At 46.2% G+C, this 11870-nt stretch overlaps 1 protein-coding gene across 1 annotated transcript in view; it reads right to left on the bottom strand.

Moving 5' to 3' along the window:
* Positions 1-215: 215 nt before the first annotated feature.
* NUAK1 (NUAK family kinase 1) overlaps positions 216-11870 on the bottom strand; it is a 78158-nt gene continuing 66503 nt past the window's right edge. The window contains exons 5-7 of the mRNA XM_055574893.1: positions 9549-9668; positions 7689-7821; positions 216-4767 (exon numbers count right to left, since the gene is read on the bottom strand). Coding sequence (XP_055430868.1) covers positions 3614-4767; positions 7689-7821; positions 9549-9668 — 1407 coding nt within the window. The 3' untranslated portion in view covers positions 216-3613. The remainder of the gene's footprint in view (positions 4768-7688; positions 7822-9548; positions 9669-11870) is intronic.

Raw genomic sequence — 11870 nt, 5'->3', positions numbered from 1 at the left:
AAATCGGACTGTGAGAAGGAGCAGAAAAGAGGGCCTGGATCCTACTTTTTCAATTCCTGGTTCCAACTGCACTGCCAGCTACATTTCCTCTTCTGAGAACTTTGAAGAAATTTCCCTTTTGTGCTTAAGCTAATGGGTGGGTTTCTGTTACTTAATACCCAGTCTATCTCTTAACTAAGAGAAAAACAACCAAATAAAGACACAAGCTTCCAGTTCAGTTCATGGCAATTTATTTAATTTAAAAATAAAAACAAAAACAAAATCAGTTTCCAATGAAAATACAAACATTTTGGGTGGTTATCCAGCATTTTTTTTTTAATCCCCTATAGGCTGTCCTGGGCTCAAACCAATCAAATGAATGAAAACCAATTTTGACTGGAGCCATAAAGCATGTTGCACCAATTAAATTACACCAATATATTATTATAATACCTTTGAAATGCCTTTCAGACCAATAAATAAAAAAAGACAAATTCAAATAAAAAAGTCAACTTTTTATTACCAAAAAAAATAGAAATTAAATAAAAGTCACAACATGGATTAAAAAAAAAAAAAATGTGCAGTCAAGTTTCTCTCTTTTTTTTTTTCTTCTAGGAATGATACCATGCCAGTAAATCCCTACAGAACATTTCCAGTTTGGCAATAAGCAGTCAGTCAGTCATTCACATTTGTACTCAAGACAACAGGCTTGGCCTACACTCACCTGAGTTTCACCCCAAAAGGTACTCTTTGCCATCTGCAGAAGCAGCACCTTATAACAGGGATGGAAATTCAGAGAGCACTTGGCATTTTCATTTCACCTGAGGTCTTGAAGCACTTCCTGAAAACTGATCATGCCTTGAAATTTACCTGTAAAAAGAAGTATTAACTCTACTCCTTTGGCAGATGTGTAAACTAAGACACTGAAAAGGCCCACGGAGGCAAGGAAAGGACCAGGAGAGCTGACCTCGAATCTCCTGCTTGGTCCACCAGGTCATCAAAGTGTCTCTCACTTGTAATTCCATGGAAATAAATCAAGCATGATTTCCTTGGCTGGAAGGGATGAGAGGACTTACTTAAGAAGGAAGGGAGCTGCTTTGCGGTCTTTTCCCTCTATTCCAAGTTTTTTCTTTCTTTAAAAGGACAGAGTCAACATCATATCCAGAATCAGAGGATGTTAGCAGGATGTCAGAACTAGGCAGGGACTTCAGAGACCAGCTAATCCAGCCCTCATTAAAGAGAAAACTCAGCCCCTGAAATACTGCAGGTGCCTAAGACCACCAGCAGACTAGGACTCAATGCAGTCTCTGCCTCTGAGTGGAGAACCGTCTTTGCCACAATCCACTGTCTGGGTCTGCTGAGAAAGAGAAAATACGTGTTTTCTCTTTTGGAGGTTAGGGATAGAATGACTTTCCTTAATAGTGTCACTTTTACTTAAAGATTATAAGGATGGAAAATACCAAACAGACACAATTACTTGGGCAAAAGGAAACTACATCAACCAGTAGGTAGATGTTATACCTAAGTCACACTGACAGCTACCAACTAGACAGGCTGCCATGCATGAGCGACCAGCAATGTGGCAGTATAGGCTGTCCAGAAAAGGTTGCATAAAGTGATACAAGGAAGAGGGAGCTTTAGAGGTTGGAGAATGCCCTCCACGCACCCACATATCCCACATACAATTTGCTAGCTATAGGTTTTTTCCCTTTGAACCTATATTGGAGTTCAGGAAGGAGGTGGAATTGAATGAAAGGAAACCCGCAAAGCTTCCCATATTACACTACTTGGCTCAACCCGAAGGGATGCACAAGCCAAAACCCCAGAGCTGGTGACAAGGGGAGAACTGGAGCCATCTCCTTTGGCAAAGGGCAGTTTCATTCTAATCAATGTTCTTAGTGTCTGAAGGTAAATTCCATCTCAGCTCTCCATGTTGGTTTTCCCCCAAACACCCCCCAAGACTAGTTCTTCTTAAATATCCAGGTGGCTTTCAGAAGTTGACCATCTTGAAACAAGAGTTTCAATTAGCTGGGGCCAATAGAATCTGAGGTCGTCCCAAACTCCCAAATATGACCATCAATCCCAAACTCAGTATCTGAAGATGTCGCACCATGGGAGTGATGTCTTCTCACCTGCAATCTGGGTGTCCAGGAGTTACACAAGTGAGTTATGTGACTTTTCAAGATAAGAGTCCTGTCACACCTCTCGTCTGCCTTCTCCAGAACCATCAGGAAGACGTCCAGGGAACTGTTCCCTCTCCCACTTTCTTCCTCCCAACCCACTCTGCTCTTTTAGCAGCTTATTCATTTTGAGTGGCTGGAACCTTTCCCTCAAAGTCTAGGGGTTCAAACCCATGACACAGAATACCTAGATTTGAGGGGGAAAACACCTTCTGCCTGACTTGACTTTCCTCCTTCAAATATCCCACCTACACACTAACTCCCGGAAGCAAACTCGCCTACCTCTGAGGATTCTACACTGAGTGGATGAGGAAACTGTTTACTGTGAGTAAATAGGGTAAATAGTTGAGTCAGTTATTCCTTTGGAGACTATAGCCAGTATCACATCCAATTCAAAACATTCATGCAGGTGAGAACCCACAAGGCAGCATTCCAGTTAATATTGAGACATTAAAGAAATTGACAAGTTGCCCCCTTGCTGGTATGGATCAATTTCGTTCATTTAGAAAGATCACAGAGGGTCTCGAGCACTGTTCTACACTATAGTTTTGACCTCTGACACCACCAACTTTCCCCCTGTCCACCCTTGGGAGGTTGTGCTGAAGAGCCAGGCAGACACTAGGAAAGAAGAGGCAGACAACAAGAAGCCAAACAATCACCATGGGCTGACTCTAAGTCCTTAGCAGTGTCCAGAGCATTCTTTCTCTGACCAAGGCCCTGTCTTCCATTCAAGGTAGAGTAGCAAATTAAAAAATGCCCCATGGTGGCATAAAAGAGACAACATAGATCCCATGGGATCTACACTAACACTCCCAGGGCTTAGCCAGGTCAAGGATGACAACTACAAGGCATGAGTGCTACCGCACCCCTTCCCATCCCCATGACAGCCATTACTAATCAATCACAGCACTCCTTCCCACTGGGCTACTCAAACCAATGCACCCAGCAGCCCTTATCAATCGATCACTGATTCAAGCTCAGATAACTAAAATTGACATGCCCACCCTAGGCAGTCAGACCAAGCCTGCTAATAACATGAGAAGGAGCAAGCTCTCAGAGATTTTGCAACAGATGGCTATAGTCTGTCCTGCCCTCCTCCAGAAGCATGTGGATGACTTCTAGAGAAATGCTTCCTCTCCCATATGCTCCCTCCCTATCCTGGAAGTGCTGGCCAACACCACCTCCCCTGGACAGCTGGTCCCCTAGGAGATGCCATAAAGCAAAATGCCAATTAGGATCCCAATTCTAACTGGCAGTCAGCAGGACTGGCCAACTGCCCACCTCTCCCACATAGGCACTGACTCAGCTTTCAAATTTGGCCAAAGCCAAACAGCACCAATCCCTTTGTCAGTCTGTTGTCACGGCCAGCAAAGAGGTAACCAGCTCCAGAGCCCAGTCATCATTCCCACTCCTCTCCCTCATACCCACCCCACCCCACCCCTGCACCCCGAGAGCTAGTTGAGCTTGTTGCAGATCTCTAACGCCTTCTTGTAGACCTGAGTCACGTCATCCATGTCTGTGAGGAGGGAGAAGCTGCTGTCTGCCAGCCGGTTCCGGTACCGCTTCAGGTACTGGGGCCGGGGCCGGTTCTGGAGCCCCTCAAAGTCCTGGATCTGGAGGAAGTTCTCGGCAGAGACGCAGCTGCGGATGCGCTGGCGGGTGGGGCGGTTCTCCTGCAAGTCGAGCAAGTCGAAGGAGTCGCTGGACAGGACGCTGTCATCGCTGATGACGCTGGAAGGCCGGCTGTAGCTCCGGGAGAGGCCCTCGGCAGGGACGCCCGGCTCTAGCAAGGATTCCAGTGTGGGCATTTCGGGGCTGGCCAGGGCCGGGTCCATGGTGCCCGCTGAGTACTTGCTGTTGTGCTTCAAGATGCCCTTCCTGCGACAGGAGAGGCTGTGGGATGGCACCCTGGCCGGGTCCGGGGGGCTGGGGGAGGGGATGCTGCTGCCAAGCCCATCGTTACTGTCCAGCAGCTCCGAAGACTCGCTGCGCTCCGGGGATGAATAGTAACCCGATTCTCTCTGCTGGGTCTTTTTCAGGATGCCTTTCTTGGGCATCGTGGCGGACTGTTTGGGGCTGAGTTTACCTGGCACTTCGGCCTCTGGGGGGCTTGGCAGGGGTACGGCAGTCCGGCACAAGTCCTGTTCCAGCTTGAAAGTGGGCGGTAAGGCCGGGCTGACAACGCCCTCGATGAAGCCAGTGCTGTGGGAGCGATGCTCGCTGTTGCTCCGCTTCTTCAAGATCCCTTTGGGCCGCTTGGAGCTCAGCTTGGATGGGCTCTCAGGCACCGAGTCCTGGCCAGACTGAGGGAAGTCATTCTCTTTCTTGGACTTCTTCAGCGACCGCTGACGCTCCAGCACGACCTCAGGGGCCCCAGGTTTGGCCAAGCCTTTAACTTTGCCTTCGGCTTCAGCCTGCAACCCTGTGGAACGGTGGTGCCAGTCGATAATGCGGGCCAAGAGTGGGGACTCGGAGCTGTGAAGGGCATCACAGTCGCAGACACTGCTCTTGTAGCCCCAGTTCACCCACCAGTGGTTGGCGATGTCCTCGATGGTGGCCCGGCGGTCAGGGTTCACCATCAGCATCCACCGAATGAGGCCTCGAGCATCTACGGGACAAGAAGCAAAAGGAACAATACATTTTTTTTGTTTATTTTTGGCCATGCCCTGCATGGACCAGGGATTGAACCCATGCCCCCTGCCATGGAAGTGCAGAACCCTAACCACTGGATCACCAGAGAATTCTAGGAACAATACATTTTATGGGAGCTTTGGGCTTTGCCAGAGGGCTGACACTCCAGGAGACACTCATTTGAGGAAAATCCAAAGGAAGCCCTAGTTCAGCCACACTGTGGAGCGGCAAGCTGCAGCCTTCCAGACTGGACATCAGAAAGCACCAGCCAGACTCAGAGCCACGGGCCGGGTGCCGTCACAGCCTGGCATGCTTCTTCACACAGGTGACGCAATGTCAAATTGTTGAGCTTTCCATCAACTCAGATCTTTATAAAATGGGGAAGACCAGATAACCAGGAAAGAATCCAGGCCCAAGCCCAAGCAGGGCCCCACCATTCTTTTGGTGGGTATCATCTTACCAAAAGGGAAACAGGTGTAGATCCATGACTTTCTTTAGTCCTCCAAAGGTAGACTTATATAAATACACACTGCTCGAGTCATTGGGAAAGTATGTCAGCACAGAGAGGGAATTTTAGGGCTAAAATGGCAAAAAAAAAAAAAAAAAAAAAAGGAGGCTTCTTATCAGAGAGGGAGAGACAGAGAAGGATGGAGCGGTGCTCATAGCTGGCACACCTGGGCACTGAAAGGCACTGTACTCAAGGCTGGCCTGAACCCCAGGGCCTCAGCCAGGCTGACACCCACACCCAGCGCTCACCTCCTATCCCTCTCTGACATAATCCACAGCCTACCCAGCTGTCGGATCAGAGAGCTGATCTCTATCTGCTATCCGTTTATGGCCCGTCTGAAAAATTCCATTTGCAAATTTCTGCTGCCAAAGACTTAAGGGAAAGCCCCAAAGGGATGTTGAGGAGGCCACAGGAACCAACTGACTCTCGCAGCTTATAAATCACCTTTTAAGATCAAACTGTGCTTCCCCAGTGGGGGTTGAATTATATCCCGGGAAGGCGCCACCTCCCCTCTGCTACTTATGAAGCTAATGAGTAGCTGGCAGGGGCCTGGCAACGGCGCCGGGGGTGAGGCACACCTCTGTACAGCAACAGGATGTTCATTCATTTGGTCAAGAAATAGTCTCTGAACCCCTGTAATGTGCCAGAAACTGTGTTGGGACCATTTGGCTATTGAGCCAAAAAGGCTACCATAGAGGTCACCCTGAATTTTCTCCAACAAACCCCACAGGTTGGCTCATTGAAAAATATATACAGATATAGATATGTGTATATCTATATCTATTTATATAAAATAAGTCAATGTTCATTATTCAGATTCTGTATTTGTAAACTTGCCCGCTCACTAAGCTGTATTTGTAACCCCCAAATTAATACTTGGGGTGCTTTCCACAGAGAGGCAAAACATGAGTTGCCCCCACTGTGCATGTGTGCTCCCAGCTGAGCCAGAGCCAGGTAACAAGGCCCTGTCTTCTTGGTTCTGCTCTTGTGCTCTAAGTGTCTTTTTCCTAATCCATTTAGTTCATGCTTTTCACATTGTTGCCCTTTTTGTTGGTGATTTTACTGTTGAAATGGCCCCCTAGTGTGGTGCTGAAGTGCTGTCTGGTGATTGTAAGGGCAAGAAGACTGTGAGGTGCCATGCAGAGAAAATGTCAGACAGGTATCAGACAAGTATCAGGCAAGCTGCTCTCGGGCATGAATTAAAGTGCTATTGGCTGTGAGTTTGATGTTCATGAATCAACAGTATAGTTTAAAAGAGGCATCTTTAAACAGAAATGTACAAACGACAAGGACATGGAGTGATCCATTGACAAAAACGTTGTGACCAGAGGCTCACAGGAGTCGAGCCCTGTAGCTCCCTAGGAGCAGTGGCTCAGTATTCAGGAATTCAGCATTCACTGCAACTTTACTGAATTGCCACAAATAATGAGAATCAACTTGTGTGTGTGTATGTGTGTGTGTGTGTGTGTGTGTGTACACATGTAGGATGTGTGTATATGAAAGGTCTGTTAATTACATTCTAAAGTCGACTACCTGTACACACCCCTTCTATACCTACATGATGTTCTCCTGTCAAGAGATGGAGCTTATGGCCTTGGTCACTTTGACTGATAAAACATGGCAGATGTGACCTTATCTGGCTTCCAAGGAGACATTAAGAAGACCTGGCAGCCACTTCTTCCTCCATCTTCAAGCCCTGAACTGCTATGTAAGAAGTCCAGGCTACTCCCTGGAGGGACAGGCCTGAGGAGGCTGCTTATAGAGACAGCCCACACAGAGGGACCCCAAGGTGTCCCCACAATTGGCCCCAACCTCAGCTACCATCTGACTGCAACCGCAGGAGAAACCCCAGCCAGGCCAGAGGGGCTCTCACCAATCTGGGAACCAAGAGACATGGCTCATCGAAGTCATTTAAACCGCTGAGTTTGCTAGGAGGTGGGGGCAATGGGACAGAGTTGTTCTCGGCCATGGTAATGAAACAACACCCATGCACCATACCTGCAGTGCGGCAAGGTGTGAAAAAGAGGAGTTGCCACCCTCGTGCACTTAGAGTCTACCAAGGGAGTTTATGTCTACACAGACTGGAAGGGATTTCATGTAATATCTTTTCCAAAATGTGCACCAATAGCGGAAAACAGAATCTAAACAGAGTAAGAGCCTTGCCCAAGTTTGCACAGCAAGCAAACAGGACTCTTAGCCTGCTCTGTAGAACAACTGATCTGCAGGTACCACAGTGGAAAGGTTTGGGGAAAGTGGACTAACAAGTCAGCTCAGCAAAGATCTGGGGAGAAGAGGAATAGCAGCTGTCTTCCTTACAGACATCGACACAAAAGCGGGACATGTGAGCTGGCCTCGCCCAGCCCAGCCGCTGGCCGTCCACGGGTGCGCACCTGAGGGCTGCGTGGGCTCCCGATATTCACCACTGCTGATCTGCCGGATGAGGTTCTTGTGATCGAAACCATCGAAGGGCATCGTTCCGTAAACAAGAGTGTAAAGCAGTACGCCCAAGGCCCAGCTGTCCACCTGAAGCAGAGAGAGACAGGACAAGTAGATTCCCTTCCCAAACATCAGCATCACAGACCATGAGCAGCCACCCGCAACGACCCCAGGAAGGGAATTTAGCACCTGGCAGCCAGGTTCCCACCATGGCCTGACACCTGATATGCAGTGCACCTGGGGCCTGCTTCAGAGCCTGACCTTTCCGTTTCAAACAGTCCTAATTCATAGAACTTTCTTCAATAGATGATCTTCTTTGATCCTCACTATAATTTGGGGAAACAGGTAGGGCCCTGCGTTTTCAGCCCCATTTGACAGAGAGGCCCAAGGGAGTTAAATGGTTTCTCCAGAGACGCACCATCCTAGTGATGGAGGTCAGACGGGAACACGGATCTCTGGACTTCTAATTCAGGAATCCTGCACCGTCTTCAAATGGCTCAGAGGCTGCAAACCCAAATGGCTACAAGAGCCAAGCAGGCAACAAACATGAACAAGGCAAGACACAAGGTGGGGTACAACGTGGAGTGTTGGTTTGAAGGCAAACTGTGGCGGGCAGTCACCCATCTTAAGCAGGCAGCCTCCTCTGGCTAGTGGGTACCACTTAGTCAAACAGGCCCAGCACTATTAGAGCCTTTGGTTTTTCAAGAGAAGTCAGAAAATAGACTTTTATGTGAAATCGCCCATTGATTAAATGTTTGTCCACTTTTTTAGAAAGACTAACGTGGCCAAATAAAGTATGCTTGCTGGCCAGATCACAGGCTGCCAGCTTGTAACCTCGGAAATAGACCATCAGCGATCACAGGAGCATTCGTTATCTATGATAAATTTAGTGTCGAGTTTCTGCAGTTTTGTAAATTGGATCCTAGGCTCCTCCCTTACATTCTTATTTTAGAAAGACTTTACTGCAGTTGATGGAAGCTCTTGGCATCCATCTCTCTACCCTCTTGCCCTGCCCCTAAACACTCTCAAACAGATAAATATTTGGAAGAAAACATTTCAATCCACTGAACGGCTGCTTTTAAAGGATCCTAAGTAGATGACTCTGTCTGCAAATAGAACTATCTTTCTAAAAATGAGTAATCAGTCACAACTTACCCATTTTCAAAAGGACTTTCTCACATACATGTCTTTCATTGGCCCTGATAGGTTTAGGCATATAGAGAGATGCATTTCTCATGAGTCAGAAGATGCAATTAAAATATATTTCCTGGATCAAAAATATATGCTGTCCAAAATGCATGCAAAAAGATTCACTGCAGACTGAGACAGTTTGCTTTCTGTTTTGCCTGTTTTGTTATAACAGGGAAAAACTAAAAGCAATCTGTCTAAATCTAGGTAAGTGATTAAATAAATTATGGTATATGCATAAATAAGTGTGTCATCACTAAAAACCATGTTTTTAATAACAAATTGAGAAAATGTGATAATTTTAAGTTAATAAAAGGTGAGATATACACGTATATAGTGATCTCAATTATTTGAAATATGAGATCTACACTGAGGGGGGGGAACCCTTTTAAAAAAATCACATAAATATTAAGTGGTTATCTCTCATGGGGAAATTTGGAGGCAACTTTATTTTCTCTTTTCGGCTTTTCTGGATTTTTCTTCCAGATATATATATACACATATATGTTATGGCTTTTATAATTATATAAGGTTTTGCTTGCTTGCTTTTATGGGTTTTTTTTTTAAGTATTCCTATCTTTCCTTCCCTTAAGTCCCCCACCTTACACACCAGGCAAGCTGCTTACCTCCGGCCCTCGGTAAGGCCTCCCATTGACAATTTCAGGAGAGGCGTAGAGTGGGCTCCCACAGAACGTTTGCAAGAACTTGTCCTTCTGGTACAGGTTGGAAAGCCCAAAGTCCGCAATCTACAAAGAGAAGTGAGACCCAGGGAGCCTGTTAGCACTGCGGTCAGTGTCTGCGCTAGCTCTGCTCACACCTCCCAGACTAGAGCATCTGAGGTGCCCCTGGCTGGCCCTGCCAGCTGGGTTGAGTCATCCTTTGCTCTCCAGCCCTGAGCTTTCACAGAAGGACCAGTTTGCACAACTGGGCCTGTGACTCCCAACTGCAGTGCTTGGCACCCACTGCATGGTCTATTACTTAAAAATCACTCTGTGAAAGGACTCTCTTCTCACGTCAGTAAAGATGTACCCTGAGAAATACCCACAGAATCACTTGCTTGGTGTTTCTGATGAACACTAAAGTGTATAGTTGCTACTCTGAGAACTGTCTGCGGCCTACCGAAAATCTCACGGCATCCATCCATGTGGTACATGCACCTACCTGTGCACCAGACATCACCTACACACTGATCAGAACTGTGTTGTGCACACCTTGGAACCCTAGATGAAATGGACCCAGAGCACGGGCTCTGTGTCACCATATTGCAGCCCACACTCCACCACCAGCCACCTGTGTGCCATGCAGCAGGGTCACTTAGCCACTCTGAGCCTCAGTTTACCTACAAGAAAATGCAAACCCATGATCCCTATCGTGTTCTAGATTGCAGGACTATTGTGAGGATGATAAGAAAAAAATTAATCAAGGTGAGATTGTGAAGGCCAAGGTGCTTTGTAACTTTCAAGTCTTTAGGGTCCAGCCAAATGTTTTTCTTAACCTTGCTTCTCTTGTATCACACCCCCCTTGGAATCACTCTCTTCTCCTTTTGTTTCTTGAAGTGTTTTATTAGCCTTCATGGCAATGCTCTTCCATGTGTGTGTGTGTGCACCTATTCATATATACATATAAGGCATATATGTTACATGTATACACATACTGTCACATGCATATGTATATTATGCATTATGAATTATCACATATATTCATATATACTACATATGTACATATAAATTTGTATATACATATATCCTGACATATACATAAGTATGTAGTGTATATATAAATACATATATACTATATATATATAGTATCTATATACTATATACTACTTATGTGTGTATGTATACATCAGGACATATGTATATACAAATATACATATACATATAAATGTAAATTCACCTTGCATACTAGGTTGAGTCCCCCAAGTCAGGTGGCAGGTTCCATATCCACCCCTCATCTTTGCATCATCCACTGCTTAGCCCCTGTCCTCACCCAAGAAACACCTGTCACCAGAATAGGCCTTATATTTTGAAAAGCACAAGATAATTAGCAGATAATACAAAATAATAATAATAAACTTAGTTACCACTTATTGAACAACCTCCAGTTATTAGGCTCTGTTCTAAGCACCTTAGCACGTTACACTCTCCAATCTAATCCTATCTAAAATCCCATTTACACAACAATGTGAATGTATTTCATGCCACTGAACGGTACATCTAAAAATATCGAAAATGGCAAATTTGACATTATGGATGTTTTATCACAATTTTTAAAAAAACCCACTGAACAGATGAGGAAACTGAGGTTTAGGGAAAGTAGGTCATTCATCTCAGGAGAGCTAACTAGCAAGCGACAATGTAAACCAGGTGTCTCTAAAGGTTCAAACCACTGCCTTGCACTACCAGTGGGCAATCTGCAAATTTCAGCCAGTCTAAGACAGCCTTCCATGCTGAGCCTCTGAGGACTTCTGTCCTACCCTATACCCATTTCCACTGGAGGCTTATAAATAGAATGAGTGATTTCATCCATCCAGCTGAGGCTCTGAATGCAGCGCCAAGAAGCCAGTTTTATAAAGTCACCCCAAATGAATGGAATGGCACAGAAAGCAGTTGGCACATAACCGCACTCAGAAAATGCATTCTTGGGACTCAGATTGCACTTAATTGCCCTGAATTTCACTTTCTTATCAAGGCCCCTCCCTGCCTGGCTTGCAGGAAGTTGGTTAGAAGCTTTATGAAGCATGCCCTGTCAATCAAGACACGAAGGGACCAGCTGCAGCCCTGGAACATTCCAAGAAGTTGGCTAAGGCAGGAGCCGACACAGCACTGTGAACGCTGGTGGCATCTGGGGCACTGCATGAGCTTCCAAACACACACACACACACACACACACACACACACACACACGAGACACCCACCACCACTACGTGCAAATCCCCACATGCACAC

This window comes from Bubalus kerabau, chromosome 1 (assembly GCF_029407905.1).
Source record: "Bubalus kerabau isolate K-KA32 ecotype Philippines breed swamp buffalo chromosome 1, PCC_UOA_SB_1v2, whole genome shotgun sequence".
In the NCBI taxonomy this organism is placed as follows: Eukaryota; Metazoa; Chordata; class Mammalia; order Artiodactyla; family Bovidae; genus Bubalus; species Bubalus kerabau.
Note: the sequence above shows the minus strand (reverse complement) of the source record. Positions and strands in the feature narration are given on the sequence as shown.